Source organism: Salminus brasiliensis, unplaced genomic scaffold (assembly GCF_030463535.1).
Source record: "Salminus brasiliensis unplaced genomic scaffold, fSalBra1.hap2 scaffold_112, whole genome shotgun sequence".
Lineage (NCBI taxonomy): Eukaryota > Metazoa > Chordata > Actinopteri > Characiformes > Bryconidae > Salminus > Salminus brasiliensis.
The window spans coordinates 1276-18832 of NW_027326645.1; the positions used below are offsets into that span (position 1 = coordinate 1276).

Here is a 17557-nt window from a genome sequence, read left to right on the forward strand (position 1 = left end):
TCTCTCACCCTCACACTCTCTAATAACACAATACTACTACAGTGTTAAAACAGTGAGCAGTGTTGCTGCTCACACACACACACACACACACACACACAAACACACACACACACACGACACTACACAGCTAATCACGTACAGCAGTGACTAACACCCTCCAATGCTTTCATTGCTGCTCTGACACACTGTGTGTGTGTGTGTGTGTGTGTGTGTGTGGAGGGGGTGGCATTTGAAGTATCCTGCAGCAGTCACTACTCCTACTAAAGAGAGAGAGAGCAAGAGAGAGAGTGGACGAACAAATCAGTGGTGAGAGAGAGAGAGAGAGGGGTATAAATGGGCGAGTGAGCTGTATTCCTGCAGTGAGAGAGAGAGAGCAGCTCCTGGAGTCATCTCGTCCGTTTTCCCTCCCTCGCTCTCTCCCTCCTGCCGGCACTCGGACTGAGCTGAGTGAGTGTGTGTGTGTGTGTGTGTGTGTGTGTGTGATTGGGGTGGAGGGCTGTGGGATTAGCGTTATCGAGTGTTTGCTGGTGAACAGGTGGATTACAGCGACGGACTGAGAGGACACTCCAGAGGAACATACACACACTCACACACACAGCGGGAGAGCAGGACCATACACCGGTCAGACCGCAGCACCAGTGAGTGTGTGTGTGTGTGTGTGTGAGCTACTAATAATGTAATGATAATGATTTGCGTAATGAGGAGTGTGTAGTGCTCATTGTTTGATAGGATGAGTGTTGCTAATTACACTCATTTAAATATTCATTAAATATGCTAATATTACTGGTAATGCTCATTTCTGGCACACGCCAGCAAAAACCGAGCACCTCCGGCAGCGTGAGAGTGTGTGTGTGTCAGTCCTCCTCCTCCAGAAGCCTGAGGGACCGTGTGTGTGTGAGAGTGTGTGTATGAGTGGAAGATGCCGGCCATCGTGCTGGTCAGTAAGATGAAGTCTGGACTGCCGAAGCCGGCGCACACCGCTGCCCCGAAAACACACATCCCCACCCGTGCGGTGGCCCCCCCAGCTCAACATCACACACGCACGGACCACCGGTGTGACGGATGACCAGTCCAGTGGACTCAAACCCACCCGGACAACCAGCCTCAACACTGACCCAGTCCAGTGGTCCTGAAGCCCCCCCCCAGTCCGGTGCTGTCCACACTCAGTTGGACCATACCCCATTCAAGCCCAGCCAGCCTGCAGACGGAGCTGTAGACACTCAGGTTAGAGAAGTGTGTATGTGTGAGTAATGTGTGTGTGTGTGGGTGTGTGTGTGTGTGTGTATTTATGTTTTCATATACGTGTCCAAAAGTATGTGGACACCCACTAGTTTCTAGGTTATTATCTAGGAGTTTGTCCCCCTTTTCCACAGTAACAGCTTCTACTATTCTGGGAAGACTTTACAGTTGGAACATTGCTGTGAGAAGGATTTGTTTGCATGCAGCCCTAATGGAGTGAGAGTATCAGTGAGGTCAGGTTCTGATGTTGTTGATGATCAGTTCTGACACCTCATCCCAAAAGTACTGCATGGAGCTCCTCCGCCATCATTCCAGAGAACACAGCTCCTCCACTGCTCCACAGCTGCTCAATGCTGGGGGGCTTTATACCCCTCTAGCCCACGCCTGGCATTAGGGCAGCATGGAGCCAATAGGGTCATGTGACCTTGGCTACTCCAGAGTGTCCTGTAGTATTGATCAGTGCTTTTCTAAGGAGATTATACAGCTGTGTGTGAACTATTGATCAGTGCTTTTCTAAGGAGATTATACAGCTGTGTGTGAACACCTGTATCAGATACCTTTAAGCAGTGGAACTCAGCCATTATGAGGGTGTCTGAATAGTTTTGGACATGTAGTGTCAGGGTTGTGGTCAGTGCTGTTGAGTTGATGACCAACAGTGAGGCAGCATCACTCACCGCATCTGACCAGCAAAGGGGAAGTGTGTCAGAGCACACACTCCTTCTGGCTGTGTGTGTGTGTGTGTGTGTGTGTGTGTGTGTGTGCATGTGTTAGAGGATGTTTTCACTCCATATCTAAGCAGGGCACTCTCTCACCCCCCCCCCACTCCCTCTCTCTCTGTATTTTGAAATGCCATTTAAGGCTCTGTCAAAGGAAAGACAGTGTGTGTGTGTGTGTAAGAGTGTGTGTGTGTGTGTGTGTGTGTGTGTGTGCATGCTGGTGTAAACACTCTGGGCTGTGAATCTGGGCCAAGGCAGAGAGAGCTGTCCTTTAGGAGAACCGCTGAATGCAGCTCTATTCACTCTCTCTCTTTAATGTACAACAGCGTGCAAAGTTTGTGCACCCCTACTGACGCTTCACTGCTGTACAGGTCTAAACAAGTCACAGCCTCCACAGAGACGCACTGGATACAGATCTAGGAGACTGGAAGACACTGGTGAACACTGATTCAGTCAGTCTGAGACTGGTTCTGCGGTGTGAGACGGTCCATCATCATGCTGGAAGTAGCCGTTAGAGAACGGTAAACTGTGGCGATAAGGGGATGCAGACCGAAAGCCTGCCAGGATAGCATTCCCCACATTTACACCACCCTTACACCACCTTCACCAGCCTGGACTGTTCACACGAGCAGGTTGGGTTCATAGGTTCATGCTGTTGGTGAGTCTGTGCTGAGCCACTGCAGCCTCAGCTTTCTGTCCTTGGCTGAGAGACCTAGAACCCGACGGGTTCTTCTGCTGCTGTTGCTCTGGATCCTCCTGCTGTACAGGGTGGTTATCTGAGCTCCTGTAGCCGTTCAGCTCCACCTGTCTGACCCCAGCTCTGCTGACCTGCAGAACCGGCGCTCTCTGAGCAACTGAGTCTAATTAAGCTGAAAATCCCAGAAGATCAGAAGTTCTAGATGTCCTCAACCTAGCACCAGCATCACACCACGCTCTTCGGTGGCAAACACAGGTCCAATAAGTCAAAATCCCCAGAAACTGCCCGGACAGCTGAGGTCCCATGACCCACATTCTGATGGCTGGGGTGTGTAACCTGAAGCTGCTGGATCTGGATCTGCAGATTTAATGTATTCTGCTGCTGCCACGCGATTGGCTGATGCATGATAGCAAACTGCATGAAGCAGTAGGTGCACAGGTGTTCTAATAAAGTGCTGGGTGAGTGTGTATATCTACAGAGACCCGTGTATGTTTGTGTGTAAAACAGAGAGCGAGGCAGAGAGCACAGGCTGTGTGTGTGTGTGTGTGTGTGTGTGTGTGTGTGTGTGTGTGTGTGTCCTAGTTTGTTTGCAGCTGTGGACTTGATGAGTGCTAGAGACAATGTAGGAGGACAGCACTCGCCACACACACACACACACACACACACACACACACACACTCCCTTCATGCTTCCTGGAAGGTTGGTGAGTGTGTGGGCGGAGTTACACTGTGGGCTCCGGTGCATTAAAGTGATACTTCAGCCTGCAGTTAGCACTGGAGCTACGAGGCTAATGTAGAGGAATGACGGACAGCTGCCTGCTGAAGCACTCAGTCAGCTGATCGGAGGGGAATGGAATTGATCGGGGTTCAGGATGTAAACTTAAACAGATTAGAGGCGACAGCGTAGGGGGCGAGGCCAGGGGGCGGAGTCATGGGGCACTTGCCTCAGAAAAAAATCACTCATTGGATCTTAAACTGCACCCATCCTGTCAATCAACCGCCACACACAGTGATTGATTATTAATCGACTTTATTCATCTGTTTCGTCATCTGAACACATCTGCTCCACATCAAAGCAGCAGTTTTAATGAGATGATAATGATATGCGAATTGAAGGGCTTCTGCTTGGAGTGTTAGACACACTCACCCCTCGGCCGTCCCGGTCAGCGTGTGGAACCAACGCTGTTTTTGTGATGTCACAGAATCAGTGCATTTACATATATTCACTCATTTAGCATATATTACTTTAAGCTCCTCCCACTTACACACACTGCTTCTGGATATAGGGCACAGCTACCACTACAAAACCATGAGCTCAGACTTACAGCCTGCTCTTCACCTCAGAACTGAGAGAGGGCGCTGTGTGTGTGTGTGTGTGTGTGTGTGTGCAGAAAGTCCAGAAGCAGGTGCTGCAGCTTAGTCTAAATACACCTGCAGTCTGTGCTGCCCTCTTGTGGTAGAAGCTGGACTGCATGCCTGATCTTAATATTTTTTTTGATTTTAATATTTAATATTAAACTTTAGGACTAATATAACTGATCATTCTCTCCTGAAGTGAAAGTGTAATAAGGACAGTGTGTGTAATGTGACAAATCACTGAATTTGCCGTTCATCTGATTTCAAAAATAGATAAAAAAGGCTGCAGTTTTAAGATCAAAATTCAAACTGATCAGATCAGTGTATTGATTAATTCGTCTCTGTGAACAGTGTGTAAAAGTAAGGAAAATTGTCAAATGTTGAAAAAGACAGAATTTTACACACACACACACACACACACACACACACGAGCGTTGTTACTCTGCGACTCCTCAGTCTTTAATTTGCTCATTTCGGGCCCGGAGCGCCGCGGTTATCTGAATGAGCCAGCCAACGTTTCCATAACGACAGAGCACAGCGCCGGCACTGTCCCTTGGGTCCACAGGGCCAGTCTATGTGAGCTGCATTATGGGTAATCAGAGGGGAGGGGGCAGGTCAAACATATGGACACTGTGTCATAAAGTGTGTGTGCAGGTGTTTCACACCAGTGACTCGGAGCCTCTCTGCTGTTGGAATGTTCTGTCCTCTGCCCGGCCACTTTATCAGAACACCCATCCTACAGCTCTCTCTGCTTCACCCATCTGCTGCCCATTAGCGCTCGGTTTCTGACCACACTGTGGCTGGAGTTGTTTAGTCTGTTTGTCAGACTGTGTGTGTGCTAGACGCTCTTAAAAGGGTTCCTCATTGGTTCTTTAGTAAAACACTTGAAGAACCATTTAAATTCTTTAACAGGTCTTTATCTGGGTGAAGGGTTTCATCACCAAAAAGGTTCCACTATTGATATGGATCAAATAATCTCCATAAGATCCCCTATAGAACCTTTTTTTTTGCTTAGAATGTACAAAACATTACCCCTCCCCTCCCATACTACCACTACTACTATAGTGATGCTAATAATAATGATGATGATGATGATGATGATAATAATAATAATAGTAGTAGTATAGATTTGTCACCCTTCAGTCTGAAGTGCTCCTGAGTCAGGTGTAGTGCTCTGTTGAGGAGGTGAGGAGGGTGAATCTGGTGTTTCTGATGCTCTGCCTGTGAGCTCACTCAGGTAAGAGTTCTGCTGTGTGAGAGTGTGCGAGAGTGTGCGAGAGTGTGTGCGAGAGTGTGTGAGAGTGTGCGAGAGTGTGCGAGAGTGTGCGAGTGTGTCTGAGTGGTGCGGAGAGTGTGTGAGAGTGTGTGAGAGTGTGCGAGAGTGTGTGAGAGTGTGCGAGAGTGTGCGAGAGTGTGTGAGTGTGTGCGAGAGTGTGTGAGAGTGTGAGTGTGTGCGAGAGTGTGCGAGAGTGTGTGAGAGTGTGCGAGAGTGTGCGAGAGTGTGCGAGTGTGTGCGAGAGTGTGTGAGAGTGTGCGAGAGTGTGTGAGAGTGTGCGAGAGTGTGTGAGAGTGTGTGCGAGAGTGTGTGAGAGTGTGTGAGTGTGCGAGAGTGGTGTGCGAGAGTGTGTGCGAGAGTGTTGTGAGAGTGTGCGAGAGTGTGTGCGAGAGTGTGAGAGTGTGCGAGAGTGTCTGAGTGTGTGCGAGAGTGTGTGAGAGTGTGTGAGAGTGTGCGAGAGTGTGTGAGAGTGTGCGAGAGTGTGAGAGAGTGTGTGAGTGTGTGCGAGAGTGTGTGAGAGTGTGAGTGTGTGCGAGAGTGTGCGAGAGTGTGCGAGAGTGTGCGAGTGTGTGTGAGTGTGTGCGAGAGTGTGCGAGAGTGTGTGAGTGTGTGCGAGAGTGTGCGAGAGTGTGCAGTTCTGTGTTGTGAATGTTAGAGCCCTGGTTCAGCTCAGCTCTGCTGTGTCTGTTAAGATGAAGACATCTGCTTCCCTCGGGCCCGTCAGTCCGTTGCAGACTCTCTGTATGACACCCTGCTGCTCGGCCACCGTCCTGCTGACGGACGCTCTATTGTGGTGCACACACAGCCCGCAGGACAGGGAGCGTGTTCAGGGTCTCAGGGGATCCAGATGATGTTTGGGAATCAGCCACTCTCTAACTGTGAGCAGTAAAGGTCAAGCTAGCGTTAGCAGAAGGCTAAAGGTTGAGGTGAAGGATCAAGGCTGTTGACGTTACACAGCGGAGTGATGTCACACATCTGTAGTCTGGCGATTCATGACGGGGTTTAACAATACACACCGGCTGTTCAGGGCTGCCAGGGTTTGATGGTAGTAATGATACACACTGGCTGGAAAAGGTCTAGCGGTCTTTGGTGGTTGTGAACGATACATGCTGGCTTGTGGATGATGATTCATGTTTCCCTCTATGCCAGTATTACGCTCTCTTCTGGTTGCTTAGTAACTACAGTCACTTTGTCAAGTCTCGGCCCTGAGGACACTCCTACTCAGACACACCTGACCCAGTACAGGTACAGGGGCTGGTTAATGACTTCATTAGAGCTCATTAATGAGCTGATGCAGGAGTCCTGGGCCTGGAACCCGAATCGCTGGATGAGATCAGTGCTAAATGAACGTGATCCGAGCGGTTCTCCGCAGGTTCAGTACACACCTGTCTCACCCGGACCAGATTCCCCCCTCGCTGATGAGGTTTATCTGCTAGTGCAGAATAACAGACAGAGTTACAACCCTGTTACACTTGATATAGCATGTGATGGAAGGGAACGTGACGGGGTGTATTTCAGGCTAAAGTGCTGCTACAACCTCAGTAACACCTGTTATCAACACTTAATAATGTGTTATTAACACTTAATAACACCACTTTACCATCAACATTGCAAACTACCAATGCTCTGGGCGTGCTCTGTGTGACAGACTTTCTCAGAATGAAGAAACAACTAATGATCAATATTGATTAAAGGCTTCTCTGAAGCTGAACTGAGGTCACTTCCTCATCCTCTTCCTCACTGAAAGTTTTTTTATGGTAATTAATTCAGAACTCAAGCATATGGTCAGATTTGGCTGTAAATGAGGGTTTTATGGGGTGTTACTGGATAGAGACACATCTGATCACAGTGATATTATATTATACAATATTATTATACAAACCCAACTACAGTATTGATCGACTCCTGTTTAAGAGAGAGGCCCTCTCCTGTTGTAATTAAGGGAACTACTTTTTTGGGCGGAGGGAATATTAAAAACACACATTATGAAACTGGACTGATTTCCTTTCCTTTCCTTCCTAAAGCTGTTTAATAAAAGCACTACAGCACTGGAGGGGGTGTGTTACGCTGGATGAGCTCACGGCTGGGATGATCTACTGCGACCGAATCACGGTCTTCACCATAACACACCACCTCCAGTGCTCTTCCTTAAGTGTAGGAGTTTTAATCCAGTCAGAGTGACCCCCATTCTTTTCCTGGACACCGACAGTGCTTCTGTGTCTCAGGCCTTTGTGTTTCTGCCCCGAGAAGCCCATATGTCTGCCCCCCACCCCCACCAGCCTGGCAGTGGACCCTATCCAACCCCCTCCAAACCCACGAGAAGCAGATGATGGGGGTCCCAAAAACAAAAGAGCCTCCACACTGGGTGAACCCGCTCATTGTTCGGGCTCGCTTGGTTTATCTTTCCAGCCACTGAGAGGAAGAATGGAGCGTGCAGCTCGTAATTCAGCGCTGCTGCTCTGCTTAATGGGTTTGTTCATTCCTGCCAACACATGTAGCCCTGACCACAGATCATCCAGCTCAAAGCACAGACTGCTGACCGCAGCGAGGAACGCTTTGATTGACTCATAAAAGTCTTTCTGTGGTTAAAGAGTTTTGCTCCAGCGAGTAGAGAAGGAGTGTGAGACCGGGCGGTGTTCTTCCACCGACGTGCTCTGATCAAGCGAACGTGATCGATCACTGATTCATAATCGGCGATCAGCCGAGACAGGTTCGATATCTGACACCAGCTCCTTTAGTTTACAACAGGAGAAGCTAAGCTAACATTGCTAACAGACACTGGACTTTGACTGTCTTAGAGAACACATTATGTAACAGTAACACAAACACCAGTGAGCCAAAACATCAGTATCGCTGCCAGCCGAACTGAAGAACACAGTCTCCAGAACATCAGACAGGTCTTGTGGGGTGTTCTGGGTAAGCAGTGGTCAGTACCTACTAAAAGTGTTCCCAAGGCTCACCTGCTGATGCTGATGGAAGGCCCACCTCACGACTTACAGGACTTACTTACAGGATCTGCTGCTGACGGATATCGCAGCACACCTTCAGAGATCTTGTGGAGCCTCGACGAGTCAGCGCTGTTTGGTGGCACAATGGGAGCTCACAATATTAGGCATGTGGTTTTAATGTTATGGCTGATCAGTGTATGTATGTAGGGTAGTCTAGGGCTCTTGGCTCACTGGGCCTTTGGAGACTGCCTACTTGTTCCTAGTGCCCAGACCACCCCTGATAACTGCCTCATGCCAACGCTCACAGCTCCTGACAGCGGGTTCGTTGCTCGAGCAGTTAGCATGTCTGGGGGAAGTATTTCCGCTAATACAGTAAAACTTCTGAGAAGGTTCTGAATGAAGTGATGAAGGCAGAACCGCCAGCGATTGTGTAATAAAGAAACCCTGCACACATTTCTTCATCTGTGACCTCAGTAAAGAGCGGGGTGGTTTTGGGGGTGGACTAGCGCGCCGCTGGCTTTGTTGTATTTATAAAGTGTGCTGGGCTCTGGCACCGACGCAGAGCCTCCCGTGTGGGAACAGAGCAGAAGCTGGGCGACCCTCAGGAACTTTAGCTTGGCTTTAGTTTGGCTTTTAATTTGTGGTTCTGTGGGTTTTGGAGGGAGCACAGACAGCATGGACCCCTAGTGTCTCTTCACCGCTAACCATAACTTTAGCCAAGGGCACACACACACACACACACACACACGGCGATGTGGAATATAGAGACAACCTCGGCTTGTTGATCTGTTTTCGGAGCGGCGCTGGCAGCAGTTTCGGGCTGTGTTTAGGAGCTGAGGTTATCAGAGCCGCTTTCTCAGGCGGACTCTTTTTGGGCTGTTTCTTTTTTGGCCCGTGTGTGTGGCTGGAGGTTTGGACCGCCAGTCATGTGGATCATTACATTAATATGAATAAATCGGTTAATATTAGCTGTGCAGCTAAGGCCAGTCACTGGTCATCTGCAGCCTCTGTGGTCTTTACAGCACGGCGGTGTTAAACTGAGGAAAGTGGAACAGTCTGAGTTTACTAGAAATGCTTCAGCACTGGAGCTAAAGCAGGCTAATGTAGCTAATGTATAATGGAAGCGTATACCCCACCAATTAGCGCCGCAGCTACAAGGCTACATTTGGAGTAAAAGGTGGAAAAAAAACCCAGAGACTCTTATTTGGGGCGAGCGGCGAGTGTTTGTGGGCGTTTACTGGGTTTTAGGTAAGGGTCACAGGGTCAGGAGGTGTTTGGCCTTTGGGCTCTTCAGGCTTGACTAATGGAGCAGAGAGAGAGAGAGAGAGAGAGAGAGAGAGAGAGAGACATAGAGATAGAGAGCAGGGATTCCCCATCTAATACTGACACTGACGCACACTCCAGCTGGTCACCCCACACACACACCACACGCACACACACGCACACCACACACACAGGGCTGGAGTCTGGGGGGGTTGGGGGTAAGGAGGTGGGGAGGAGCAGCTGCTGCAGACCTGCACAGTCAGAGGAAGCAGCAGTCTCTCTCGCTCTCTCGCCCCGATGGATGTGTTGTGTGGCCGGTGCTGCAGCGCTGGAGTGTGAGGCAGGTGCGGTGAGAAGAGGAGAAGTGAGGAAGATGAGTGTGATGCTGTGGCGCTGGGAGCAGAACAACATCAGCATGAAACTGGTAAAAACTCTACAACCCCTAAACCCCCTAAACCCTCTAAACCCCTCACCCCCAGGCCTAACTCCAGTGACGCTGAGGAGTGGTCAGGGCTGTCCGCTGTGTTCTGGGTTCGGCCGGCTGCAGTGGTTCTGATCTGTTTGCTGTTTCACTGCTCTTGTCTCTGGTTTCTTGTGTTTCTGTGGGACAGAGAGGCTCTTGCCTGCGGGGGTAAAGCTGTGGGTGTTTGGTGATGTGAGGGGAGACAGATGAACAGAGCCCGGCTCCGCTTGCTGTGTTTGGGTCGTTGAGGTGAATTAGTGAAGCTTCAGAGTCTGCTTTACTGCTTTCTTTGTTTTTCTCAGGTTGAGTTTCTCCTTTGTTCAGTTCCACTTTGTGAGGAGTTGCGCTGGGGTGAGAGTTTGATAGAATCCTTCATCATTTCTGAGCGATTCGGGAGTTTGCTAGTACAGAAGTGGAGCATTCAGCTCTACGTTCTGCTTGTTGGGGGTTTGGGCCGGTGAAGCAGCAGCAGTGTGCAGAACTTCACCTGTTTAATTACAAATTGACTCCATTCTGTTTTTATTTTAATAACATTGTCCAATATTTCTTCAGGTTTTTTTCTTCAGTTTTCTCTTTGTGTTTTTTGTGAGGTGTAGTGTAATTTCATTAGTATATATACTGACCCTAACCCTGACCCTAACCCAACCTTATTGGTGTGCGTTTGCTAACCTGATGCTAACAGTCCTGTGTGCATGTGTATGTGTTTACTCTCAGGGTTCTGTTCAGAACTGAAATAACCCTCAAAGAACCTTTTCCTGAAGGGAGTCCGCTGTGGACGTTAAGCAGATCGCGGAGTGGGAGGGCTTCTCTGAATCACAGCGGCTAATTAGAAACTAGCGTTAGCAAACAACTACCAATGCAATTAGCATGAGCTAATGAGCAGCCATTCGAGCCGATTGATGAAACAGATTTGATTAAAATAAGGAAAGAGGAGTCTCTACACACCCGCACCCCTCAGTGTCCTCAGCCCAGGCTTATTTGTGTCCCTCAAACCACAAAGGGCTGCGCGTGGTCCGGCTTTATTGCTTGTCTGGAGATGGGCTGATAAAGCACTGTTTAATTTGTATTACATCTGGAGCGCAGCGTGAGTGGCACTGGTCTGTAAGGTTGTGTGTGTGTGTGTGTGTGTATGTGTTGTGTGTGTGTGTGTGTGTGTGTGTGTTAGAGGGAATTACTTTTGCCTGGTAATAAAAGCACTGATATTGCGCTGCCTTGAAGCTTACAGAAGCAGTATGAATACAGCAGACTGAGATTCCCCAGCTATATTCACACTACACTACAGTACACTACACTACTGTACACTAAACTACACTACTGTACACTAAACTACACTACATTACAGTACACTACACTACTTGTACACTAAACTACACTACTGTACACTAAACTACACTACACTACTGTACACTAAACTACACTACATTACAGTACACTACACTACAGTACACTACAGTACACTACACTACACTACTGTACACTAAACTACACTACACTACTGTACACTAAACTACACTACATTACAGTACACTACACTACAGTACACTACACTACACTACAGTACACTAAACTACACTACAGTACACTACACTACTGTACACTAAACTACACTACTGTACACTAAACTACACTACAGTACACTACACTACACTACTGTACACTAAACTACACTTAAACTACACTACACTACAGTACACTACAGTACACTACACTACACTACTGTACACTAAACTACACTACACTACAGTACACTACACTACAGTACACTACACTACACTACAGTACCACTACACTACACTACTGTACACTAAACTACACTACACTACAGTACACTACACTACACTACACTACTGTACACTAAACTACACTACACTACTGTACACTAAACTACACTACACTACAGTACACTACACTACAGTACACTACACTACACTACTGTACACTAAACTACACTACACTACAGTACACTACACTACACTACTGTACACTAAACTACACTACAGTACACTACACTACAGTACACTACACTACACTACTGTACACTAAACTACACTACACTACAGTACACTACACTACAGTACACTAAACTACACTACACTACAGTACACTACACTACACTACACTACTGTACACTAAACTACACTACACTACTGTACACTAACTACACTACACTACACTACACTACTGTACACTAAACTACACTACACTACTGTACACTAAATTACTCTACACTACAGTACACTACACTAAAATACACTACACTACTCTACAGTACACTAAACTACAGTACACTACACTACTGTACACTACACTACACTACTGTACACTAAACTACACTACACTACTGCTACACTACACTACAGTACAGTACACTACAGTACAGTACAGTACAAGATACTACACTACACTACAGTACACTACACTACTGCTACACTACACTACAGTACAGTACACTACACTACAGTACAGTACAGTACAAGATACTACACTACACTACACTACACTACACTACAGTACACTACAGTACAGTACACTACACTTTTGGAGGGGATGAGTTGGGGATGAGGTGGGATGGTGATCATATAACATCCAACTCTAACGTTCACTGAATGCAATCAAATACTCACAGCAATGCTCCTACAGAATCTGTCCTCCTATCCTCTCTGGACAGTAGAGACAGTCACTTTAATCCCTGTGATTTTAGAAGAAACAATGAATGCAGGTGTCCTAATACTTTTGTCCATGTAGGATATGCAAATGAGCCGCTCCACCCGTCTGCTTTCCTAAACAACTGGAAGCTGGTCGGAATATTGGCTGTGGGTTTTATGGGTGTATGATCTATAGTGTTGATCGACAGGCTAATCAATAGGAAAGGTTATGATGTATTAAGACACACACACACACACACACACACACACACACACAGATGTAAGGAGATGTCTTCAGGAGTCTGGAAAGTCTCACACAGTTAGCATGGTGCTAACTGATGTGGTGGAGCTTCTTCACGTGTCTCAGAGGAAGCAGAGTTAAACTTCAGCGTCCCAGCGCTGGTTCCACTGTGCAATAGGGGGTTCTAGATAATGGTGTGGAGGTGTGCTTCTCCTCTGTGCTGTTTTCTGTTCTGCTCTGCTCTGCTCTGCCAGTGAAATATGATGGTTATTTATGTGGCCTTCCAAAGCCTGGAACACACACACACACCAACACACACACACACACACACACACTCCACATGTGTGGACAGAAATAAGAGTGTGAATGGTTATTGATTTCCCGTTGTCCATCTGTCCTGAGTGTTTCAGAGTGAGGCGCTGAGAGTGTCTCCTTTATAGCGCTGAACAATGACTGACCCAGATAGAGATCACGGTCAGCACCGCGGGTCCAGCTGCTGTTCTCGGTTCTCGGGGCATCAGTGTTCCTCTTTCATTCGAATTTTGGATAAACTGTGAAATTGAACTAAAGCTCTTAAATCAGCTCTAATCTGGAATCAGCGCTTCTCTCACCTGTGTCTGACTGGCCTTCCTGTGATGTGCCTCATTCAGAAAGAAGCATGGGCTCCTTAGAACATGGGATTATGGGAGGGGCTCAACGGCTGTAGACTGAATGGGTGGAGCTAAACTGCTGTAGGCTGAATGGGTGGGGCTAAATTTCTGTAGACTAAATGGGTGGAGCTAAACTGCTGTAGGCTGAATGGGTGGAGCTAAACTGCTGTAGGCTGAATGGGTGGGGCCAAATTTCTGTAGACTGAATGGGTGGAGCTAAACTGCTGTAGGCTGAATGGGTGGAGCTAAACTGCTGTAGGCTGAATGGGTGGAGCTAAACTGCTGTAGGCTGAATGGGTGGGGCTAAATTTCTGTAGACTGAATGGGTGGAGCTAAACTGCTGTAGGCTGAATGGGTGGAGCTAAACTGCTGTAGGCTGAATGGGTGGGGCTAGATTTCTGTAGACTGAATGGGTGGAGCTAAACTGCTGTAGGCTGAATGGGTGGGGCTAAATTTTTGTAGACTGAATGGGTGGAGCTAAACTGCTGTAGGCTGTTGCAGAAATATGATCAAAGGAATGGGGTCAACGTCACAGCTATATAAATGATTACCCCTTTAACCCCTCCTGCCCCCGCCCCTCTTTTCTGACCTCCATCAATCCATTCCCCTCCATCAATGATTCATTTACTTACACTACACATCTGCATGTGTGTGTGTGAGAGTGTGTGTGAGAGTGTGTGAGAGAGTGTGTGTGTGAGAGTGTGTGAGAGTGTGTGTGTGAGTGTGTGTGAGAGTGTGTGTGAGTGTGTGTGTGAGAGTGTGTGAGAGTGTGTGTGTGAGAGTGTGTGTGTGAGAGTGTGTGAGAGTGTGTGTGTGAGTGTGTGTGTGAGTGTGTGTGTGAGAGTGTGTGAGAGTGTGTGTGTGAGTGTGTGTGAGAGTGTGTGTGAGAGTGTGTGTGAGAGAGTGTGTGTGTGAGAGTGTGTGAGAGTGTGTGAGAGTGTGTGTGAGAGTGTGTGTGTGTGTGTATGTGTGCTCTCCCTGCTCTCGAGAATGCAGGTATAATGAACTGACTGATAAACATCCATCTACACCCATATGGAGCAGTGGAAGACACCTGTTTCCATGGTTACACTGCACTCACCTCTATGGTTATACCATACCTGTTTTAATGGTTATGCTACACCCATTTCCATAGGTTATTTCATACCTGTTTCCATGGTTACGCTCTGTTGAGAGGTTGTGTAAACAAGTTTTTAATCAGACGTGTTCATTTATGAAAATAACGAGGAAGAGGAGGAGTTCTGAGAGACAGAGATTGGTGACAGTCTGACTCCAGTGTTTGTTAGCAGTGTTAGCCTAGCACTCTCTGAGTGAATGAGGGTTCTATTTATAGCAACACTGAATTAAGTGGAGGAGCAGAGTCATCACTGCGCACACACACACACACACACACACTCATACACACATTCACACACACAAACACACTTATACACACACAAATGTTAACCGAACCAGGTGTATAATCTGATAAAGATTGCCTGAGGGGATTCTGTGTGTGTGTGTGTGTGTGTGTGTGTGTGTGTGTGAGAGTATTATATGGTAGTAAACCTGTGTGAGGTCAGTTGAAACCAGGTGTTTGTGTTTGTGTGTATGTTTCACTGTGTGTGTGTAAATGTGTGTGTGTGTGTGTAAATGTGTGTGTGTGGTTGTGTGAGTGTGTGTTTACTTACTCCGGGGTCAAGCTGAGATGGCTACAGGGTATTAGTCAGAAAGTCTGTTGGCTAAGGGGGCGGAGCTACACTCAAACATGAACCTGCCTGTTGGCCTTACAGTCGATATCATCAGTCGAGACAGCCGAGAGAGGAAGAGGGGGGAGAGAGGGAGGAGAGAGAGAGAGAGAGAGAGAGAGACAGAGAGAGAGAGAGAGAGAGAGAGAGAGAGAGAGAGACAGAGAGAGAGAGAGAGAGAGAGAGAGAGAGAGAGAGAGAGGGAGAGAGAGAGAGACAGAGAGACAGAGAGAGAGAGAGAGAGAGAGAGAGAGAGAGAGAGAGGGAGAGAGAGAGAGAAAGAGAGAGAGAGAGAGAGAGAGAGAGAGAGAGACAGAGAGAGAGAGAGAGAGAGAGAGAGAGAGAAGAGAGAGAGAGAGAGGGAGAGAGAGAGAGAAAGAGAGAGAGAGAGAGAGAGAGAGAGGGAGAGGGAGAGAAAGAAAGAGAGGGAGAGAGGGAGAGAGAGAGGTGGGGGGGAGAGAGGGAGATAGAAAGAGAGAAAGAGAGGGAGAGAGAGAGAGGGAGAGAGAGAGAAGAAAGAGAGGGAGAGAGGGAGAGAGAGAGGTGGGGGGAGAGAGGGAGAGGGGGGGAGAGAGAGGCAAGGTAGACTTAGAGAGTGGTGGAGGTCGTTGAGAGAGAGCAGAGGAACCAGAGAAGAAACATCAAACTAAACGAGGAGACAAAGTCTGAGTGTGTTTAGGGGACGACTTCCTGTAGGACAACAGGACATGTTGTAGGATGCTCAGGAATGGTGTTTGATTAGAAGAGAAGAGAAGAGGAGACGAGACGAGAGAGAGGCCGAGATGGAGGAGGTCAGGAGGCTCTTTGAAGGAAGGGAAGCAATTAGATACCAGAATGAAGCTGAAGTCTGACGACAGATCAGCGAATGTGAAGCCTTTGAGATGTGTCAAGCCTCAGATCATCAGCTGGTCTGGTCTACTGAGCTCCGGGCTAGACGCCTGCGGGTATGACTTAGATCTCTGTAAAGGGCGAGAATGACAGTGAAGACACAGGAGCTTTGGAGCATCAAATGCTGAGACAACACAAAGCATGGTCCAGAAGATGCATCAGATCTTTTCTGCTTGATTGACTCTTTATACCTTAGATTGTTGAGAGAGACAGAGAGAGAGAGAGAGAGAGAGAGAGAGATAGAGACAGAGAGAGAGAGGGAGAGAGAGAGAGACAGAGAGAGAGAGAGAGAGAGAGAGAGAGAGAGACAGAGAGAGAGAGAGAGAGAGAGAGAGAGAGAGAGACAGACAGAGAGACAGAGAGAGAGAGAGAGAGAGAGAGAGACACAGAGAGAGAGAGAGAGAGATTGCGTAAAGAAGCTCCAGAAGATCTCAGGGCTAAAATTATCAGCCTGCCACCTTGTCTGCTCTGAGCTGTCCAGGCCGCTGGACGGTCTGCTCTGTAATCGTGCCTGGGAAGGCTGTTGTGGATTCATTCGTCCGAGCAGCTGAGCTCTCCTCACCTGAGGTTACCGTCATGGCGCTCGTGCAGCTGTGTGAACCTGAGAGGGGGATCAGCAGGACGTCCTGCAGTCACTACAAAACGGTGAGCGGTGGGCTGCAGGAGGGTGCGTGTGGGGATCTGAGGCCAAACTGCAAACAGGCTTAAAGTAGAGCTTGGAGGAACGCCACAGCGCTCTGCTCTGTTTAGATTCGGCGAGCAGGTGAGTGACAGAGCCTGTTCAGCAAGTCCCGGACAGGTAGACTGCTTTCATTAGTATCAGGTATTATTCGGGGTGGGGGGTGGGGGGGGGGTGGTCTTGACCTGAGGGCGTTTCTGTGGAGTTTAAGTAGCTAGAAATAATGAATTATTCTGGTGCCTCCTTACCACCGTAAAGCCATAACATTAAAACCTAATATGTTGTAGGTCCCACTCGTGCCACTAAAACAGTTCCTGTCTGAAGCTGTCCTGTGGGGTCTTCTTAGCAGATTTTGTAAGTCCTGTAAGTTGAGAGGTGCATTAACAAGCCGTGGGAGCCCATGTCGCTTGTTCAGTGGTTGTCCTTCCTTGAAGCACTTTTGGTAGGTACTGACCACTGCATACCAGGAACTACCCACAAGACCCTGCCTGATGTTCTGGAGATGTTCTGACCCAGTCAGTGTCTAGAACATCACAGTTTGGTTTGAAGTGCTTTAGCACCTTCATCACCTTCAAGAACTGACCCCTAATAGAAATTGCTCCCTAATAGATCCACCCCTGGACAGGAGCCCCTGGACCCAGATCACTTTACCTTCTGATTGGTGCAGCTGGTTAGAGTTAAGGTTAGGACTCGGTTCTTTTCGGAGAAGAAGGAGAACCCTCCTGAAGGCTCTCTGGTGTGTACAGTCCTGAATGTTGCTCCCGCCGGAT

At 48.0% G+C, this 17557-nt stretch overlaps 1 protein-coding gene across 1 annotated transcript in view; it reads left to right on the forward strand.

The window, feature by feature from the left end:
• Nucleotides 1-267: 267 nt before the first annotated feature.
• LOC140548799 (neuron navigator 2-like) overlaps nucleotides 268-17557 on the forward strand; it is a gene marked incomplete at its 3' end in the record, with an annotated part of 61761 nt that continues 44471 nt past the window's right edge. Inside the window, 3 exon segments of the mRNA XM_072671957.1 lie at nucleotides 268-1018; nucleotides 1020-1115; nucleotides 1117-1224. Coding sequence (XP_072528058.1) covers nucleotides 920-1018; nucleotides 1020-1115; nucleotides 1117-1224 — 303 coding nt within the window.